General features: G+C 45.5%; 2 protein-coding genes across 4 annotated transcripts in view; one reads left to right on the top strand and one right to left on the bottom strand.

The window, feature by feature from the left end:
* The window catches only part of atad2b (ATPase family AAA domain containing 2B), a 132,778-nt gene extending 120,781 nt beyond the window's left edge, over nt 1-11,997 (top strand). For all 3 annotated transcript variants that reach the window (XM_029733363.1, XM_029733448.1, XM_029733277.1), the window contains exons 27-28: nt 5,432-5,560; nt 8,752-11,997. In XM_029733363.1, the coding sequence (XP_029589223.1) occupies nt 5,432-5,560; nt 8,752-8,793 (171 nt within the window). In that variant the 3' untranslated portion in view covers nt 8,794-11,997. The remainder of the gene's footprint in view (nt 1-5,431; nt 5,561-8,751) is intronic.
* A 604-nt stretch (nt 11,998-12,601) lies between these two features.
* klhl29 (kelch like family member 29) overlaps nt 12,602-22,065 on the bottom strand; it is a 147,650-nt gene continuing 138,186 nt past the window's right edge. Inside the window, exons 12-13 of the mRNA XM_029765825.1 lie at nt 16,785-16,929; nt 12,602-14,509 (exon numbers count right to left, since the gene is read on the bottom strand). Coding sequence (XP_029621685.1) covers nt 14,326-14,509; nt 16,785-16,929 — 329 coding nt within the window. The 3' untranslated portion in view covers nt 12,602-14,325. The remainder of the gene's footprint in view (nt 14,510-16,784; nt 16,930-22,065) is intronic.

The following is a 22,065-nucleotide window of genomic DNA, read 5'->3' as shown; positions in this document are numbered from 1 at the left end:
GATGTGGCTACAACAATTAAACTGTTTTTATCATCCCTGTAACTGTCGCTTCTGCGTAGAGATGGTTTTCTAAACTAAAACCTAGGCTCTCGGTCTGAAATGCAATACTTAGCTTCCTGGTACATATGAAAATTGCTTTTTGGAGGTTTACACTCAATGATTTATTTATATATATATATATATATATATATATATATATATATACAGTTGAAGTCATTAATACTCGTTTTTCAACCACTCCACAAACATCTTGTTAACAAACTATAGTTTTGGCAAATCGGTTTAGGACATCTACTTTGTGTATGACACAAGTCATTTTCCCACCAATTGTTTACAGACAGATTATTTCACTTATAATTCACTGCATCACAATTCCAGTGGGTCAGAAGTTTACATACATTAAGTTGACTGTGCCTTTAAACAGCTTGGAAAATTCCAGAAAATGATGTCATGGCTTTAGAAGCTTCTGATAGGCTAATTAACATCATTTGAGTCAATTGGAGGTATACCTGTGGATGTATTTCAAGGCCTACCTTCAAACTCAGTGCCTCTTTACTTGACATCATGGGAAAATCAAAAGAAATCAGCCAAGACCTCAGAAAAACCTCCAAGTCTGGTTCATCCTTGGGAGCAATTTCCAAATGCCTGAAGGTACCATGTTCATCTGTACAAACAATAGTACGCAAGTATAAACACCATGGGACCACGCAGCAGTCATACCACTCAGGAAAGAGACGCGTTCTGTCTCCTAGAGATGAACGAACTTTTGTGCGAAAAGTGCACATCAATCCTAGAACAACAGCAAAGGACCTTGTGAAGATGCTGGAGGAAACTGGTACAAAAGTATCTATATCCACAGTAAAACGAGTCCTATATTGACATAACCTGAAAGGCCGCTCAGCAAGGAAGAAGCCACTGCTCCAGAACCGCCATAAAAATGCCAGACTATGGTTTGCAACTGCACATGGGGACAAAGATCGTACTTTTTGGAGAAGTCCTCTGGTCTGATGAAACAAAAATAGAAATGTTTGACCATAATGACCATCGTTATGTTTGGAGAAAAAAGGGGAAGCTTGCAAGCCGAAGAACACCATCCCAACCGTGAAGCACGGGGGTGGCAGCATCATGTTGTGGGGGTGCTTTGCTGCAGGACGGACTGGTGCACTTCACAAAATAGATGGCATCATGAGGCAGGAACATTATGTGGATATATTGAAGCAACATCAAGACATCAGTCAGGAAATTAAAGCTTGGTCGCAAATGAGTCTTCCAAATGGACAATGACCCAAAGAAAACTTCCAAAGTTGTGGCAAAATGGCTTAAGGACAGCAAAGTCAAGGTATTGGAGTGGCCATCACAATGCCCTGACCTCAATCCTATAGAAAATGTGTGGGCAGAACTGAAAAAGCGTGTGCGAGCAAGGAGGCCTACAAACCTGACTCAGTAACACCAGCTCTGTCAGGAGGAATGGGCCAAAATTCACCCAACTTATTGTGGGAAGCTTGTGGAAGGCAATCTGAAACGTTTGACCCAAGTTAAACAATTTAAAGACAACGCCACCAAATACTAATTGAGTGTATGTAAACTTCTGACCCACTGGGAATGTGATGAAAGAAATAAAAGCTGAAATAAATCATTCTCTCTGCTATTATTCTGACATTTCACATTCTTAAAATAAAGTGGTGATCCTAACTGACCTAAGACAGGGAATTTTTACTAGGATTAAATGTCAGGAATTGTGAAAAACTGAGTTTAAATGTATTTGGCTGAGGTGTATGTAAACTTCCGACTTCAACTGTACATAGGTGTACAGTTGCCCATTATCAGCAACCATCACTCCTGTATTCCAAGGGCAAGTTGTTCGCTAATCCAAGTTTATAATTTTAAAAGGCTAATTGATCATTCGAAAACCCTTTTGCAATTATGTTAGCACAGCTGAAAACTGTTGTTCTGATTAAAGAAGCAATAAAACTGGCCTTCTTTAGACTAGTTGAGTATCTGGATCATCAGCATTTGTGGGTTTGATTACAGGCTCAAAAAGGACAGAAATAAAGAACTTCCTTCTGAAACTCGTCAGTCTATTCTTGTTCTGAGAAATGAAGGCTATTCCATGCGAGAAACTGCCAAGAACCTGAAGATCTCGTACAACGCTGTGTACTACTCCCTTCACGGAACAGGGCAAACTGGCTCTAACCAGAATAGAAAGAGTGGGAGGCCCTGGTGCACAACTGAGCAAGAGGACCAGTACATTAGAGTGTCCAGTTTGAGAAACAGACTCCTCTCGTCCTCAACTGGCAGCTTCATTAAATAGTACCCGCCAGACACCAGTCTCAACGTCAACAGTGAAGAGGCGACTCCGGGATGCTGGCCGTCTAGGCAGAGTTCCTCTGTCCTGTGTCTGTGTTCTTTTGCTCATCTTAATCTTTTATTTTTATTGGCCAGTCTGAGATGTTTTTTTCTTTGCAACTCTGCCTAGAAGGCCAGCATCCCGGAGTTGTCACTTCACTGTTGACATTGAGACTGATGTTTTGCGGGTACTATTTAATGAAGCTGCCAGTTGAGCACATTTTTTATGTTTATGTGCAGTTTGAAGGAAGTTGCTAACTAGCGCTTGCAAACCTACCTCTAACTTCCTTCATACTGGACACAGAGACATAAAAATGGTATCCATGAGTTCGTCTGACTCCGGGGAAGTAGATAACGGGCCTTAGTTTGGGATTTTTGCAATATCGTGTTAATAACATCCCTGGTGATGGATACTGTGGAGCATTCATTTATTTTCTCGCTCCTCCTCTTTCTGCCTCCTATCTCTCTGCTTATAACTCTCCGTCTCTGCCTGTAACGCTCCCTTTCTACCTTTCTCGCTCTGCCTTTCTCTCGCTCTGCCTTTCTCTCGCTCTGCCTCTCTCTCTCGCTGCCTCTCTCTCTCGCTGCCTCTCTCTCTCGCTGCCTCTCTCTCGTCTCTCTCTCGCTGCCTCTCGCCTCTCTCTCTCGCTGCCTCTCTCCTCTCTCTCTCGCTGCCTCTCTCTCTCGTCTCTCTCTCGCTGCCTCTCGCCTCTCTCTCTCGCTGCCTCTCTCCTCTCTCTCGCTGCCTCTCTCCTCTCTCTCTCGCTGCCTCTCTCCTCTCTCGCTCGCTGCCTCGCTCGCTCGCTGCCTCGCTCGCCGCCTCTGCCTCGCTCGCCGCCTCACTCGCTCGCTGCCTCTGTCTCGTTACCTCACTCGCTGCCTCTGCCTCGCTACCTCACTCGCTGCCTCTGCCTTGCTCGCTACCTCGCTCTCGGCCTCCCCCTGTACTTAATTCCCAGTGCTAGAGCAGCGGTGTGTTTTCTAGCAGCCTTAATATACAGCCCTCTACAGCCCACCTAACACTACAGCTGTTAACTCCACAGGTGATCAACACTGGCACACAATCCTCATATTAAACACTGTGAAAGGGCCTTCCATTACACCATGACCTGCTGGAGACCAACACAACCAGATAGCTGTATTAAGTGTGATTGACATTCAGAACACATGTCCAGTGATCTCAAAGCATCAGCACATGACCATGATGTATTCACTCCTTCACTTTCATAAGCATTGTAAAGGTGTTTATCAGGTGTTTATCAGGTGTTTATCAGGTGTTTATCAGGTGTTTGGTGTGGCATCCTGGTTCCAAGTAAGGTATCATCATTGATTAAGGGCTGGTGCTGAGTATCAATGCTAGCTAATATATATATATATACACACACACACACACACACACACACACTAATAACCACAGGCTCTGCAGGGTGAGATGCCGATGTAACACTAACTGTTAACACACACTGAAGTCATCAGCTCTCTAGTTCAAAGCGTTCACACCCCATGCTGTGGTTATTTCTGTACCCTGGCATAAGCTGTGCCTTGGTCTCCATTTCAGAGATTCACATGGTACTGGGCTGGGCTCCAGGAGCACCAGGTGGGCATGTGTGTTACTGCAGTGTGTGTGTTTGTAGAGGTGATGTGTGCTGTGCACAGGTTCAGGTCTATGTTCTCAGAATCACAGGGAGCCTGTCAGTGGCCTCATTAGCTGCCCTTGACGGGCTGAAACACGCAGGGAACACCGTGGGTATTGAGTTGGCAGTGTATCTACTGTTGTTTGTGGGTGTGTATGTGTGTCTGCAGAGTTGGGGGGGGGAGTGTGTTGGTGTAGTCATCTGCTTAGCCTCATGCTGTGCTTGAGATGACAGGTCAGAGGTTACCATGGCTGTGACACCGGTAAAGTGCTTCGTCCTCCCATCTGTGTTCCTTCGCTCTGAATTTTTCCACATTTTGTTACGTCACAGCCTTGTGCTAAAATAGATTACATTTTATTGTTCCCTCATCAGTCTACACACAACACCCCATAATGACCAAGCAAAAACATTTTTTTTTTTGCTTATTTATAAAAAATTAAAAAACGAAATAGTGCTTCGTTCTCCCGTCTGGGTTCCTTCTCTAACTCTTTAACTCTCGCTCATGTTTTGTTATTTTCTAAGAGGGGCATTAGCGAGAAACAAGGCTGAGATGGTGAGGGGAGAGGCATAGAGAAAGCGGGGGGGTAGAGACGTGAGCTGTGATGGGGAGGAATGGAAGTTGGAGTTAAATGGTTGGTGTCACAGCTCCTTTATGTGTTGGGAGCTCACTACCTCAGGGGGCCTGCTATCCCCACCACCACACACCTTAGTGCCAGCGGGGGTATTGGCCTGGGCACAGCTGATTTAAATCAGGCATCTAACAAGGAAAGAGGAAGTGAAGAGGAAGTGACGGGTTGTTGTAGATGTGGAGAGACGGGTTGAGAAAGGAGGGAGTTATTGATGGGTAAAATAGTCCTATTTTTCAGTGTGTTCTTCGAGTCACTGTGTCCTTATTTGCAATTGAACAAATAGACAAATATCACCTCACTTGAATAATCCTGACATTTCACTGAGGAACCCACACCTTGTTCTTCTGACACACACACCATTCCCGTCAGGGTTTCTCTGTTTGCCTGGCGTCTAATGACTGTAAATCTAGTCACTGTGTGATGATTTGCTATTTCAGTCTATGCATTTTGATGAGTACACACACACACACACACACACACACACACACACACACACACACACACACATACACGTAGAGACACTGTGGCAAGCTGAGATGGAGCAGGTCAATTGAAAGGGTCTTTGACTGTCCTGAGTGTTTTAATTAAAGAAGCAAAGAAAAGTAAACACTGAGCTAATTGTGATTTGCTGTAATTAGCTGTCCCTCTGATCTTAATTGCTTTTGAATATAGCTGACCTCCGTTTGTGAGAGTTGTGCTTGTAATGTGAATGCAGGGGGATGTGTGCATGTTCTCTGTTCACGTCTATGGCGTGAATGTGTTCTCTAAGGCAGCTTGTCCTTTCCTATGTGTGTGTATAAGGAATGTGTTCTCCTCTCCCAGGCCCTCTTGGACGCAGTGGTACAGAGGACTGAAGGCTACAGTGTGGAGCGTTTAGAGAGACTCTTCTCTCTCCTCAGTCAGTGCATCTACCAACACCGCCTGGACTACGATAAGACACTGCTACTGGAGGTTAGAAACACACACACACACACTCACGCCTGCGCAGTGCCTTCAGAAAGTATTCACACCCCTCGACTTCTTAGTCGTGGGATTAAATTGGGGAACAACACATAACATATATATATATATATATATGCATCTTCATTAGAGTTAATACATGTTAGAATCATCTTTGGCATCTATGACAGCTGTGAATCTTTCTGGGTACGTCTCTAAGTGCTTTCCACACCTGGATTGTACAATGTTTGCCCATTTATTATTTTAAAAATGATTTAAGCTTTGTCAAGTTGGTTGTTGATCCTGGCTTGACAGCCATTTAAGTCAAAACTGAAACTAGGCCACTCAGGAACATTCTATGTAATCTTGGTAAGCAACTCCAGTGTATATTTGGCCTTGTGTTTTAGGTTATTGTTCTGCTGAAAGGTGAATTTATCTCCCAGTGTCTGTTGGAAAGCAGACGACCAGGTTTTCCTCTAGGATTGCTCTATTCCATGTATTTTTATCCTAAAAAAAACTCCCTAGTCCTTGCTGATGTCAACCATACCATAACATGATGCAGTCACCACCATGCTTGACAATATGAAGTGGTGCTCTGTGATGTGTTGGATTTGCCTGAAACATAACACTTAGTATTCAGTGCAAGAAATTAGCTTTTTGTCCTATCAATTTAGTGCCTTGTTGCCAACAGGATGCATGTTTTAGAATATTTTCATTCTGTACAGGCTTCCTTTTCACTCTGTCAGTTAGGTTAGTATTGTAGAGTAACTACAGTGTTGTTGATCCATCCTCAGTGTTCTCCTATCACAGCCATTAAACTCTGTAACTGTTTTAAAATCACCACTGGCATCATGGTGAAATCCCTGAGCGGTTTCCTTCCTCTCCGGCAACTGAGTTAGGAAGGACACCTGTAGTTTTGTAGTAACTGGGTGTATTGATACACCATCCAAAGTGTCTTTAATAACTTCACCATGCTCAAAGGGATATTCAATGTCTACTTTTTTGTTTTACCCATCTACCAATAGGTGCTCTTCTTTGCGAGGCATTTTAAAACCTCCCTGGTCTGGCTGAATCTGTGCTTGAAATTCACTAATGGACCTTACAGATAATTGTATGTGTGGGGTACAGAGATGAGGCAGTGTTAAACACTCCATACAACGTATTATGTGACTTGTTAAGGATCAGGCACGTCTACAGCTCAAACCCAGCCACCTAGAGCAGACTGACCCCCTCGCCCTTTAGAACACACTGTGTGTTGGTATAAGATATCTGTTGTTGTCGTCCTTCATCTTGTATGTGCATGGGGAGACTAAATGGAATGTTAGGGCTGGGTGATATATCAAATTCATTTGAATTTGTTTTAGCGCAATGTTCCAAATGCCTGTATCACAAGAATCAAGGTTTTAACATATTTTTCTTGTTTTTATAAGCGTTTGTCTTTTTGGTCTCATCTCCTTTGCTTCTTCTGTGCACCTTCCCACTCGCACACACACCAAGCCCCTCCCCCTGCCACTCACAACAACAAAGACGAAAGATCACTTCTTCCTCTCTGACAATAAGCAGTTTCAACTCGCTATTTGCTTTTGAGGTTTGGTCCAACAGAATGGTTCATATGGACACCAAAAACACATTATTTTACTGTAATAGAGAAGTTAATCTTTCTACTGATACCCTTTTTATGTCTCAACTTCCAACATTTAGAACAGAGCAGACCCTACTAAAAATGGAAGTGTTAATGAACATTGACTCTGTAAATTGTCCGTTTCTGCCCTGCGTGACGTTGTCGTACCGTTAACAGCAGTTTAGTCAGACTGATAAGGTAGGCCATTTGATCTGAACACAGTGTAAAGGCTGGCCTGCTATAGAAACTGTTGGAGACTGACAGAATGGTGTGTTCATAACAATTCAAATAGATTCAAGTTGGCTAAACTTGAAATATAAGATTTGCTGGTTACTCACTAGCATGTGGGCTTGTGCTTGAGAGTGTTTATGAGACCAGTGTTCATGTTTTACATTTGTGGAGATTTGAGTGCACATGGCGCATTGATATCAAGTTGATGCCATCGTCAATTGATGCCTACCTCAACCTAGGGCAGTAAGGTGTGTTTCAGAGCTGGTGGGCATGGTTAGTGAGAAGCTGTTGGAGCATTCAGTTCAGTCTGTACGCTACTGAAGGTCAACCTGTCTGTGTTGAGGTGTATGTCAAGGCGCTCCCATGGTTCCCATCCAAAACAGTTTGGCCATATATTCTGACAATATTTGGTCAGGTTTGAAGTTTGTTCGTCTTCGGCAAGGTTTTTTCCCCTGGCTGTTTGTGCACATGTTTTTTCCAGAGGCAAGCCGAAGTCGGTAGCTGAAGTCGGTTGGTGATCGGTCAGAAGTAGGGACTCTTCAATAAAGTGTTTGTCATTCAACGAGAGACAAATCATTTAAGCACATTTAGAGATACTAAATTCTCTGCAAAAACGTCCAAGTAAATGACAGATTTCTTAAATTATCTTAGATGATTTCTGACTATTTTGAGGAAGTGTCTTCTGGCTACGGCGTCTCAAGATGGACAAACAGATCTATTGATGCTTTTTTCTCGTTTTTCAAGCGAAGGTCTTTTTAAGGGAGTGTGCGCGCATACGGAGGGCTTCACAGTGACGGGGTGTGAGGACTGTAAGCCACAGAGCTGAGAGAAGCAGGCATCTTTCTAATACCTCAGGACCAGAAGGTGTTAAAAGCAGGGCAGCCGATAACATACACACACACACACACACACACACACAGGTGTTAAAAGCAGGGCAGCCGATAACATATATATATATATATATACACACACACACACACACACACACACACACACACACACACACACACACACACACAGGTGTTAAAAGCAGGTATGTTCATCTATGTCTTTGTAAAGCTTTCTGGGATTTTCTCAGATGCTGTGTAAAGTTAATGGGTGGACTTTTTCTAGCACCTTTCACCAGGTCTGGGAGCTTTACGCTGTATAGAGGTAACGCCCCTCATCCCCTGGGCGTGTACTACTCACATTCATGACATTGAGAATAACAATTCAATTGTTGGTGCCAACATGGCTCATTTGAATTCATTGAGCACCTATTAGTAAGCTTGTGGTTTCAGTGGTAATAGTGTAACAGATGTGATTCATACAGACCATATATTCTGACCTGTTTGTTTTTCTGTTTTTTCAGGAGATGGAGAGGAAAGTCCAGAATTTCATTACATTCCTGTGAGACTCAGCGAGACAGTCAGGTTGACCCTGATTTAGACTGAACACACACACACACACGCGAGAGGGACAGAGACCAGCCTTTGGGCCAAGTCCTTACACACAGAGCAAATACATGGCCCTGGTCTTAACGTAAACGACAGAACAAGGAAAAATAAAGACCAAGGAGAAAAAGAGGAGACTTTCTATGGTGCTATAGTCTCAGGTACCCTGGTCGGACCCAGACCCAGTCTACAACCAAACGGACTCATGGACACGCGCACACAGACATACACAGGAATGGTGAAAGGGGTGTCGCTGGTGCTATTCAGGTGCTATCCTAATCCATGGGGCTCTGGGGAGTAACTGCGAAACTAACTGACCAACAAAACAGATTGGGTGATGTCATATCTCAATACGGCCTACTTTTGAACTGAGCACACACACAGACTACATGAAAACTACATATGTGCTTAGTTATATATACACACACAGTAATCCCAGGCACAGATTGTCACCAGCAGTGTGTGTGCAGTTAGCTAGGAGGTTGAGGCAGTCTCCTGTTTCGTTACCATTGTTGAGCCCATCTCCTCTCAGTACTGTACTGAATCAGCATCATAGGCCAGTCATCTCATAGATACAACAGCTTACAGATCATACTGAGTCATTCAAACAGCCTGGTTTGATTAGCATCTGGCTCTAATCAATCCATATAATTGATACATTTTTGATTGATATGGCTCTAATAGCCACCCTTCTCGCCCAATGTCCATTAAATGTTTTGAACGTGACGATACAGTTAGTTCATGTTGCACTGGTGGCCCAGAATCAGAGCCATACATTACATATGGATACAGAAAGATATGGCTGTGGTTAGAATCGATTACAAAAACATGAAATCCCCCTTAATAATAAAACGTGTAACTGGAATGCATCAACAGAAACTAAGGAAGCGTTTGTTTTTTAGCTTTTCACAGTCGTATCAAACAGATTGACGTGCTGCTTGTGGTAGCTGAATCACATCTCTGTCCAGAATTGTCCGTTTTCTTCAACACAAGCTGTGCCCTGCTAGTTTTTATTTCCCATCCACACCAAACTAACTGGAAGCGATTTAATTGGACACTTCTTGTAGTTTGCACTGCCTAGCATGTGCCTTATTTAACCCCCCATGAACTTTAATATTTCTGAAAGAAGGGTTTTTATCAACTGCTCTGTTCGATGTAGGCATTTCCCCTTTACTAACCACAGATCTAGGATCAGTTCACCCAACTATAACCTTTTGGGGGGGGATAATATCTGACCCAGGACCAGCGGATTGAGGTCACTTGTACAGTACCAAACTCAGGATAGTCACAGTAGGAAACAGATCTGTTAAGTATTTTCCTGCCCAAATGGAATAAGTAAAGGATTTTGAGGACAGTAGGGTTTTTATTACTTTCATGTGGACGGAGGTAAAAAATTGTGGTGCCAATTTTCCCCAAAATAAATACATTTCCCCAATTCGGTGCGACTACGCCTGTTTGTTGCGCATTTGTTAGAATTTTTTTTGACGTTTTTCTATTTTATACGATACGTTTGCAACAATGTTTGGATTGTTATTGCGTTGATTGTGAAGCTTCTGATGATGAACAAGGCCATTCTGTTGAGGTTAGAACAGCATTATATTGTTTCATTCATTTTGTTTTTGGATTGTCTACGCCTGAAGGCAGTGGGAAGGTTGTAATCCGCTATGGTCTATCCATGTTCATCTTGTGGTAAAGATATATGCAATTGCTTTTTCTTCTTGGCATTCCTTGGCCAAGTCCATGTTTTGACCAGTCAGCCGTTGGGTCAAACAGACAACCCTTTCACATTCAAATCATTCTTAACACCAGGGTTCGAACTCAACTCAGGTCCTGGAGAACTGCTAGGTGTACAGGCTTTTGTTCCAAATAAACAACTAAACATGGTCTTCAGTCTGGATCACAATTGGGCTGTAACAAAATCCCTGCTGATCCAACCCCTAACTCCACCTCTGCCTTCTCTTGGATCGCTGGGTGAAGATTTAACAAAGTTAATCATTTAAGAATATGCAAACTAGCATTTTGAGGCCTAAGCATTGGACTACTGCAGAGAGAGAAACAAAGCTACCTCAGCTTAATTTATTTTAATGCTATGACAAACTTTTTTTCTGGGTGCAAACAGTATTAGGCCATGTTCCAACCTATCGTCGCAACTCTCATACTGCTAAGGTACTGGATCATCAGCACAAGTTCTGTGGCTGCTGCGGTAACACCAGTTTGTTTGGTTGGTTGTCATCATTTCTGTTTGGTTGTCTTTATTGCATTTGAGCCGAGACGAAACATACAGCATTTAAGTTAAAGCAAATGTCAAACTGTATATTTCAGTTCTGCCAGTCGTCCTAAGATTGCTTTCCTTTCAGATCGTACTACACTATTTTACAGGCTATTGCGATTCTTCTGTCCTAACCACGATCTCCTCTTTTACATTGAGCTCGACGTGTTTGCGGACTCATCTTTCTCGTGGTGTTCCATTTTCTTTTTATTTATTAACATAATTATTCAACATGTTTGTCTTAATATCCATTAACTGTCTTTGTATATTTGAAAATTTAACAAATTGGGAAGAGTTGTTACTCAAAGTTATGAGCTTAGTGCGGAGGTAGCAGGTTTTGGAGCGTTTCGGGAATAAAGGTTACAGGTGTCTCAGGTTTCTTCAGGCTAAACTTATTCCATTGTGGTGATGTTTAGTTTTTTCTTGTTTTGTGGTTATGGACTGTGGCATACTGGACGAGGCTAACGTTGATTTATCGGAATTTTTACTTTAAAAAATACAATTGTGTGTTGCGGACTCAATTTGGCAACCAAGTAAAATAGTTTGTCAGCATTTTTTGGGGGGGCAAAATATTTTATTTTTTTTAAGAATTGGGGAATAGAATGTCATCCTCTCGTCATTTTAGTCAGTCTGGTAGCTAAACGATTTAGTCCAGTATGCAGAATGAGCGCAATTCTCCATCAACTTAATTTTATCTGAAATACTGAGTTTCTCTATTCGGGTGGGATTCATTTAGTATGGTTTTTTTCTGTAGCATCACCATGTTTAATTTCTTTGAGGTTAGTGTATTGAACATCATTTTCCCCATTTAAGTGTGTTATTTTAAATGAAACCTTTACTGTATTTCTGAAATAAACTGCTGTGATAAACTTGAATAAAGGTGCAAATAATTTGTCAAGTGCTTTCATTTCTGCAGTGCACATACCTGTCAAACGACTGAAATCATTTTGGCTTTGAACCCGATTATTTTATTTAAGGTTTGCACGTTTTAATTATTTAGCGCTACTTATGTTTGTGCATTGATCTTAAGGTAACTAGTCTGGATTCAATCTGTATCGCTGAAGTCCATCTTCACAGCGTGATTGAAATTTAGAGACAATTTTCCCGCATTAGCGCTAAACGCTGATGGGTTGGCTCAATCGGAATTTACATCACGCAATCTAACACTTCAGATTGAATGGAGCCCTGAAAGCAGCGATCGTAAGAAAAGACGGTTTGAATCCAGCCCTTAGAGGAAGAAAGGCAAGTATTTTATATCAGTGATTTCCGGGTTCAAACAACCATTCACTCAAATCTTTATGTATAAGACGGCATCCAGACTGGCTTGTTTCACTCAACTCCGTTCTTATAGAGGCGCATTAGGTTTTGATGATTGGCTAGCAAGAGTCACCATCAGCCGATAATTGTAAAGAAATGTTTTACTGAAGGTGTTGCTTGCACATCGCTGGACCACTTATCACAACTCCACTCCGGTAGAAAACGAGCATTCGACTCAACCATTGTGGTATATGTATTTTATTTTGGGTACAGACATACAATTTTTTTTTGTCCAACCTAGCACTTTTTTCTAAAAACATTTATACAGAATCAGGTTTTAAAATATACATATTTCGTCCCGGTATTTACAGAATGTCCCCCCCACCCAACACCGGGGCTCGTGGGTCACAATGATATACATTGCCTTCAGAAAATATTTACACCCCTTGACTTATTCCACATTTTTACTTAGTGGGAAAAAAATGCTATCGTAGAATTGATGAAAAATAACCATTCAAAAATCATGTTAACCACTAATTGCGCCCATGCACATTTTTACTCCTGAACTTGACATTTCATAATTTTTAAACACTTCTACACGCAATACCACATGTCAATCAGGTTGTAACAACATGTGGAAAAGGTCAAGGGGTATGAATAGTTTGAAGGCACTGCGCTATCCGTAGCGCGACTGAAATGTAAAGGTAATTTCTGATTGATCCGACATATACAGCGTTTAGCGTGAATGCAGCCTCCACGAACCTTGCCTTTCAATTTCTATCACACTGTAGCGCAGGTGAAACAGTTTGATCCTTGAGCCACAGGTGGTTATTGTGCTTTGACTGTGTGGAGGAGAAATGCCCGTTGGAGTGTCTTTGATGTCAAGATGCAGGGCCACCCTACCTTCAGTGCTGCCAGTTAAGTCTTCTTTCTGGCCCAGTAAGAGACCAAGTATCCAATGTGTCTTATAAACCAGGGGGGGGACATCCAGAGAAAAACAAGGCTGATCTTTCTCATCACAGTTGGAAGTTGATTCCTGACATGTTTCTAAAACCCTGTGGACTCCACACACACCTGCCCTAACGCCACTACGGAATGTCCTCAAACAAATCATCACGTTTCATCTCCGTAACAGAAACCACTAAGTGACAACAAAGACTGGGATGGCTTTTAATATACTTGAGTCAGGAACACAAAGGGCCTTTCAAGTTCAATTGAAGGGACAGAACTAAAATAACTGTATCAAACCAAAGAGCTTTGGTCTGGAGTGGCCTTGAGCCTATATAATGAGGGGATATTTTGGCAATGAGACCCCTTTATCTACTTCCCCAGAGTCAGATGAACTTGTTGATACCATGTTTCTGTGTCGTGAAGGAAGTTAGAAGTAATTTGCTAACTAGCATTAGCACCTCCAACTTCCATCAAACTGGACACAGAAACATGGTATCCACAAGTTCATCTGACTCTGGGGAAGTAGGTAAAGGGCCTAAATGCCAAAATCCTGACAAATTCCTTTAAGCTACACTTTATAATACATACAGTAGCTTAGGCACCAGTTCCTAACATGGCAGAGTGATTCAAGATAAGATGTCTACATTCTGCATGGGAGGGGGGGAGGGGGGGGTTAAGACAACAATGCTGGCATCAAGTCCTGGGGGTGTTGTAGTTGGATAGTCCAGCGGTGCTGACTGGTTGACCCCCAAAAGCTGCACAGTGTCCTGTCCCAACCAGACCGGTCAGGGGCGAGTTTCCCAAAAGCTTCATAGCTAACGTGGCACTTCGTTTCTCTCAACAACCCAGGTCCACAGCAGAGAGAAGAAACAATAATTGTCAAATCTATGTTTCACTAAATGAAGAACTTTGCTGTTCTAAGAGTGCCGTGGTCTGGGTAGTCAAGAGACAAACTGCCACATTGGCTATCTTTCTGGAAACTCATTCATCCCTCTGAGCCAAATGGAAACCGGTCTCAGCCACTCTGGATGTACTTCTTGATGACAACACAGCCATGTCTAAAGAGAGGGCAGGGCAGCGACTGGAGGAGCGTCCAGTTGTTAGTGTGGGGGTCAAAGGTCTCCATGTTACCCAGGGCAGGACCCTCGCTGCTCACGATGCCCCCCGTCGCATAGATCTTACCATCCAGGATCACCGCACTGCAGAGAGAGAAACAAACAAAGCATAGATCAAAGTTGTTCATTTTAATTGTCATTCATGATCAAAACATATCCAGGAATAAATCCATAGAGATGCATCATCTAGTTTCTATGACAACATATAGATTAAAGATGGAATCCGTAGCGGTGAAATTGCCACGTCAGTTTGCGACATAAAGACATTACCTCAAACAACGAACATTGTTTAATTCCCTCGAGCACCATTCATACGTGATAGAACAGCAGTATATAGCCACCATGAAGATCTTTTAGCAGGATGCTCCTCTGCCCCGTTTCAAAAACAAAGTGCCTGGGGCTGACCAGCGGCACCGTTTCAACTTATGCGGATCTCAGCTTTAAGCGAAAACATTTTATTTCTTGTTATGGTGTTCCTTGTCCATGTTAGGTAATTAACAGTAAATGACATTTCCCTAGACAGTGTTCAGACAGCAAGGTTTGGCCTAACATGGCTAACTATCCTCTTCAAGGTGGAAATATTCATTAAACATCAGAGATGGAGAAAGGCAGACAATGAGTCTGAACCTGTTGCTATGAGGGAAAATTACTGACATTCTCTCAACATGACATCGCTTTCCAAGAGAGATAATAATGAACTCTGCAGAGGGAGAAAAAGGAATGGAAAAAAATATTTTCAAATGTGCTCATTTGATGTGAGGAACAGAGACAGAGGAGTGTGTAGGGAGGAAGGATTAAAACTTTGCCTGTAAGCTGATTACAATTTTGTAATCTCACTGGGGGTTGGCTCGATCTCTATTTACATAAGGTACACACACACACAATCACTGATGGGACCCATGAGATTATTACATAAAGAGTCAATCCAGTCAGAAGGAAAAAGGAAAGCTGATCCAGATGGGACACAGTGCTGGCTAAAGCCTAACTGGGCTGTTAAAGATAAACAAGGAGAATTCAGCCAGGGAAAAGGAAAAATGAAGTGTCCGCATTAGTTTATAATGACTGCTGGTGCATGGGGCTGGCTGAGTGAGAGTGTAGTGTACGTGCATCGGTCTGTGTGTGATCACTAAACTAGCATCAGTCTTATTCAGTAAACTGAAAGCAGCTGCCGTTGTGTAGGGGAATAGTTGATCAATAATTCTGACAGGGTGATGTTGTACATTTACTAGGTAGACTTAGATATGTCTGGAAGTGCTCCCTAAATGTATTTAGGAGTCTCTGTCTCAGGTGGGTCCTATACACTAGGCCAGAGTTGGGGAGTTGAGACAGGGACTAGGACTAGAATCTCACTTCAGTCAGAAAAATCCAGACTCCTGGTAGACTGACAACCAACTCAAGTGTTCCTGCAGGATTCCTGTGGATCCGGTGAGATCTACACGATCAGAGACATTTCTAATTCAACATCTATAGTGGTGGTTCATACTGACCCCAACGTGGTTCATACTGGTTCATGTTTATCCCTTACCTGCAGAGCTGTCATGAGTGGTTCATATGGGTTCTTACCTGCAGAGCTGTCGTGAGTGGTTCATATGGGTTCTTACCTGCAGAGCTGTCGTGAGTGGTTCATATGGGTTCTTACCTGCAGAGCTGTCGTGAGTGGTTCATATGGGTTCTTACCTGCAGAGCTGTCGTGAGTGGTTCATATGGGTTCTTACCTGCAGAGCTGTCGTGAGTGGTTCATATGGGTTCTTACCTGCAGAGCTGTCGTGAGTGGTTCATATGGGTTCTTACCTGCAGAGCTGTCGTGAGTGGTTCATATGGGTTCTTACCTGCGAGCTGTCGTGAGTGTTCATATGGGTTCTTACCTGCAGAGCTGTCGTGAGTGGTTCATATGGGTTCTTACCTGCAGAGCTGTCGTGAGTGGTTCATATGGGTTCTTACCTGCAGAGCTGTTGTGAGTGGTTCATATGGGTTCTTACCTGCAGAGCTGTCGTGAGTGGTTCATATGGGTTCTTACCTGCAGAGCTGTCGTGAGTGGTTCATATGGGTTCTTACCTGCAGAACTGTCGTGAGTGGTTCATATGGGTTCTTACCTGCAGAGCTGTCGTGAGTGGTTCATGTGGGTTCTTACCTGCAGAACTGTCGTGAGTGGTTCATGTGGGTTCTTACCTGCAGAACTGTCGTGAGTGGTTCATGTGGGTTCTTACCTGCAGAACTGTCGTGAGTGGTTCATGTGGGTTCTTACCTGCAGAACTGTCGTGAGTGGTTCATATGGGTTCTTACCTGCAGAACTGTCGTGAGTGGTTCATGTGGGTTCTTACCTGCAGAACTGTCGTGAGTGGTTCATATGGGTTCTTACCTGCAGAACTGTCGTGAGTGGTTCATATTAGGTCCGGCTTTGATGTTTCCCTTGTCTGGGTCATAGATGGTGGTGGCCCGGGCGTAGGCTCCTCCCAGAATAAAGATGTGTCCATTCAGGGTGACCGCCGGGGCGTACTTATTATCTGTACAACACACATGCAAGATGAACAGATAGAAGATTTAGAACGGGCCGAAGGAGAGATGTTTAAAAGCCAGGGATGGATAGACGTTAAACCAAAACTAGACAAAAACAAAAGTTAATGCTTGAATTGTATTTTCCTCCGCCAGGCTAGAACGGCATGATTCTGTTTTACAAGTATTCTTCAGTCTGCAGCTGCAAAATCACATGGACATTCCTCATATCACTTCCCTGAGTACCAGGCTCAAGACAAAAAAAGATGGTTTTGGGAAATGTACATTTTACATTGAACGAATTACAGAATTCATGAATCGACCCCGCCCTTTCCTAATTACCTATATAAGACCCGCCCCGCCCACACACACTCGGTCAAGACCAATCAATGTACAACACATCGACAGACCAATCATCTTTCAAATGATTACAGCTGGCCAATTTATGACATCATGAATAATGCAGATATCCCCGTGTAGCATTTTGTTTTTCACTTCCATCCACCACACACACACACACACACACACACACGCCACATCCCCTTCAGTGACTATAAAGACAGATGGGTTTAATTAAAATCCCATCTCGCCAGGCGTAAGTGACAACAGTCGTTCAGCTCTCTCTATGTGACACTCAGAACCCGGGGCCCTGTCACTATCAGTAACACAACCAGGAAACAACCAGATTTCAGCTGGCGGGTGGGCGTGGCTGGCGCATGTGTGTGTCAGAGACAGAGGGATTGTATCAAGTGTCTCCAGAGACAAAATACAAAGCTCTTCCCTGGGGACTGTTCCACTGTTCTGCTTTAACAATAGATACACTGTTTCCCTTCGCTGCCTCAGATGAGCTTCTCTCGTGTAAATACGAAGGTCTTGGAGCACTATTTAATTTGCCTTATATTCCCAGTGTACTCCTATACACTGCCTTATATTCCCAGTGTACTCCTACACACTGCCTAATGTACTCCTACACACTGCCTTATGTACTCCTACACACTGCCTTATGTACTCCTACACACTGCCTTATGTACTCCTACATACTGCCTTATATCCCCAGTGTACTCCTACATACTGCCTTATATTCCCAGTGTACTCCTACATACTGCCTTATAATCTCTGTACTCCTATACACTGCCTTATATTCTCAGTGTACTCCTACATACTGCCTTATATTCTCAGTGTACTCCTATATACTGCCTTATATTCTCAGTGTACTCCTATATACTGCCTTATATTCCCAGTGTACTCCTATATACTGCCTTATATTCTCAGTGTACTCCTATATACTGCCTTATATTCTCAGTGTACTCCTATATACTGCCTTATATTCTCAGTGTACTCCTATATAATTCAGAAGCCTCAAAAAGGCAGCCATCACTAGTAAGTAGTGAGTCATATAAAGCAGAAAGAGCTCCCCTTTTCACTTCTTACACTTCCTTGTTTCTCATGTGACCACAGTGGAGTCAACGGTTGTGTTTTTCACATGTAGGAAGTGACCATCTTTGTAACATGAAACCAGTGGCTCATCTCTGGTCCCACTATAAACATGGTTGTTTCCTGTCTTATTGTCTCAGCCCAACAGCAGCTGGAGAGGGAGCAATAAGAGAAAACTAGAAGTAGATTTTAATTGGAAAATTCCTGATAAGACACTTTGGTCATCACTTTCGTGCACTAAACAACCATTGAATTATTCTAATTGTCGCTGCCCAAGTCCGATTTATTTTCCATCACTCATATTCATGCTCTGACGTCATGAGCACAGCTGGCCACGGGGAAGTGCCGGTTGGGTTGTTTAGCTGGCCACGGGGAAGTGCCGGTTGGGTTGTTTAGCTGGCCACGGGGAAGTGCCGGTTGGGTTGTTTAGCTGGCCACGGGGAAGTGCCGTTGGGTTGTTTATACTGGCCACGGGGAAGTGCCGGTTGGGTGTTTAGCTGGGCCACGGGGAAGTGCCGGTTGGGTTGTTTAGCTGGCCACGGGGAAGTGCCGGTTGTGGTTGTTTACGGCCCACGGGGAATGCCGGTTTGGTTGTTTAGACTGGCCACTGGGAAGTGCCGGGGTTGGGGTTGTTTAGCGTGGCCACGGGGAAGTGCCGGTTGGGTTGTTTAGCTGGCCACTGGGGAAGTGCCGGTTGGGTTGTTTAGCTGGCCACGGGGAAGTGCCGTTGGTTTGTTTAGCTGGCCACGGGGAGTGCCGGTTGGGTTGTTTAGCTGGCCACGGGGAAGTGCCGGTTGGGTTGTTTAGCTGGCCACGGGGAAGTGCCGGTTGGGTTGTTTAGCTGGCCACGGGGAAGTGCCGGTTGGGTTGTTTAGCTGGCCACGGGGAAGTGCCGGTTGGGTTGTTTAGCTGCCACGGGGAAGTGCCGTTGGGGTTGTTTAGCTGGCCACGGGGAAGTGCCGGTTGGGTTTGTTTAGCTGGCCACGGGGAAGTGCCGGTTGGGTTGTTTAGCTGGCCACGGGGAAGTGCCGGTTGGGTTGTTTAGCTGGCCACGGGGAAGTGCCGGTTGGGTTGTTTAGCTGGCCACGGGGAAGTGCCGGTTGGGTTGTTTAGCTGGCCACGGGGAAGTGCCGGTTGGGTTGTTATAGCTGGCCACGGGAAGTGCCGGTTGGGTTGTTTAGAGGCTGGCACGGGGAAGTGCCGGTTGGGTTGTTTAGCTGCCACGGGGAAGTGCCGGTTGGGTTGTTTAAGCTGGCCACGGGGAAGTGCCGGTTGGGTTGTTTAGCTGGCCACGGGGAGTGCCGGTTGGGTGTTTTAGCTGGCCACGGGGAAGTGCCGGTTGGGTTGTTTAGCTGGCCACGGGGAAGTGCCGGTTGGTTTGTTTAGCTGGCCACGGGGAAGTGCCGGTTGGGTTGTTTAGCTGGCCACGGGGAAGTGCCGGGTTGGGTTGTTTAGCTGGCCACGGGGAAGTGCCGGTTGGGTTGTTTAGCTGGGCCACGGGAAGTGCCGGTTGGGGTTGTTTAGCTGGCCACGGGAAGTGCCGTTTGGGGTTGTTTAGCTGGCCACGGGGGAAGTGCCGTTGGGGTTGTTTAGCTGGCCACGGGGAAGTGCCGGTTTGGGGTTGTTTAGCTGGCCACGGGGAAGTGCCGGTTTTGGGTTGTTATAGCTGGCCACGGGGAAGTGGCCGGTTGGGTTGTTTAGCTGGCCACGGGGAATTGCCAGGTTGGGTTGTTTAGCTGGCCACGGGGAAGTGCCGGGTTGGTTGTTTAGCTGGCCACGGGGAAGTGGCCGGTTTTTTAGCTGAGCCACGGGGAAGTTGGCCGGTTGGGTTGTTTAGCTGGCCACGGGGAAGTGCCGGTTGGGTTGTGTAGCTGGCCACCAGGGAAGTGCCGGTTGGTTTTGGTTTATCTGGCCACGGGGAAGTGCCGGTTGGGGTTGTTTAGCTGGCCACGGGGAAGTGGCCGGTTTGGTTGTTTAGCTGGCCACGGGGAAGTGCCCGGGTGGTGGGTTGTTTAGCTTGGCCACGGGGAAGTGCCGGTTGGGTTGTTTAGAGCTGGCCACTAGGAAGTGCCGTATTGGTTGTTTAGGCTGGCCACGGGGAAGTGCCGGTTGGGTTGTTTAGAGCTGGTCCACGGGGAAGTGCCCGGTTGGGTTGTTTAGCTGGCCACGGGGAAGTGCCGGTTGGGGGTTTGTTTAGCTGGCCCACGGGGAAGTGCCGGTTGGGTTGTTTAGCTGGCCACGGGGAAGTGCCGGTTGGGTTGTTTAGCTGGCCACGGGGAAGTGCCGGTTGGGTTGTTTAGCTGGCCACGGGGAAGTGCCGGTTGGGTTGTTTAGCTGGCCACGGGGAAGTGCCGGTTGGGTTGTTTAGCTGGCCACGGGGAAGTGCCGGTTGGGTTGTTTAGCTGGCCACGGGGAAGTGCCGGTTGGGTTGTTTAGCTGGCCACGGGGAAGTGCCGGTTGGGTTGTTTAGCTGGCCACGGGAAGTGCCGGTTGGGTTGTTTAGCTGGCCACGGGAAGTGCCGGTTGGGTTGTTTAGCTGGCCACGGGGAAGTGCCGGTTGGGTTTTTTAGCTGGCCACGGGGAAGTGCCGGTTGGTTGTTTAGCTGGCCACGGGAAGTGCCGGTTGGTTGTTTAGCTGGCCACGGGGAAGTGCCGGTTGGGTTGTTTAGCTGGCCACGGGGAAGTGCCGGTTGGGTTGTTTAGCTGGCCACGGGAAGTGCCGGTTGGTTTGTTTAGCTGGCCACGGGGAAGTGCCGGTGGTTGGTTTTTAGCTGGCCACGGGAAGTGCCGGTTGGTTTGTTTAGCTGGCCACGGGGAAGTGCCGGTTGGGTTGTTTAGCTGGCCACGGGAAGTGCCGGTTGGTTTGTTTAGCTGGCCACGGGGAAGTGCCGGTTGGTTTGTTTAGCTGGCCACGGGGAAGTGCCGGTTGGTTTGTTTAGCTGGCCACGGGGAAGTGCCGGTTGGTTTGTTTAGCTGGCCACGGGAAAGTGCCGGTTGGTTTGTTTAGCTGGCCACGGGAAAGTGCCGGTTGGTTTGTTTAGCTGGCCACGTGCTTGGCACGCTCTGGCAGCGTTCCCGGCGCATGTCCGCACAATACCGCTGTCACTCATCCGCAAAAGTGCACGACCTTAGTCAGCTGATGTAGAGAGATCAACAACCACGAAACAGCTAATGCACACGTCAGCAGATTACATTGAAATCGATCTTCGGCCATCTTGTAACACGTTTCCAATTAATTATATACCTCAGTGGTTTTAACTAAGGCTTTGTTATCAGGTAGATTATAACACACAATCGGTAATCATGATTGTTCAGAGGGCCTCCAAATCACACTTTATGCCTCCCGCCCCTCTCCCTCCTCCTCGCTCGCCCCCTCCTCGCTCTCCTCTCCCCTGCTCTCTCTCCCTCTCTCCTGCTCTCTCCCCCTCTCTCTCTCCTCCTCCTCCTCCTCTCGCGCTCTCTCTCTCCTCCTCTCCCTCCTCTCCTCCTCGCACGCTCTCCTCCTCTCGCGCTCTCTCTCTTCCTCCTCCTCCCGTGCTCTCCTCCTCCTCCTCCTCCTCCTCCTCTCTCTCCTCCTCCTCCTCCTCCTCTCGCGTGCTCTCTCTCTCTCCTCCTCTCTCGCACGCTCTCTCTCCTCTCCTCCTCCTCCTCTCGCGCTCTCTCTCTCCTCCTCCTGCTCCTCCCGCGCTCTCTCTCTCCTCCTCCTCGCTCTC

Source organism: Salmo trutta, chromosome 1 (assembly GCF_901001165.1).
Source record: "Salmo trutta chromosome 1, fSalTru1.1, whole genome shotgun sequence".
Classification (NCBI taxonomy): domain Eukaryota; kingdom Metazoa; phylum Chordata; class Actinopteri; order Salmoniformes; family Salmonidae; genus Salmo; species Salmo trutta.
The sequence above is the reverse complement of the archived record's forward strand: the minus strand, read 5'-3'. Positions and strand labels throughout refer to the sequence as shown.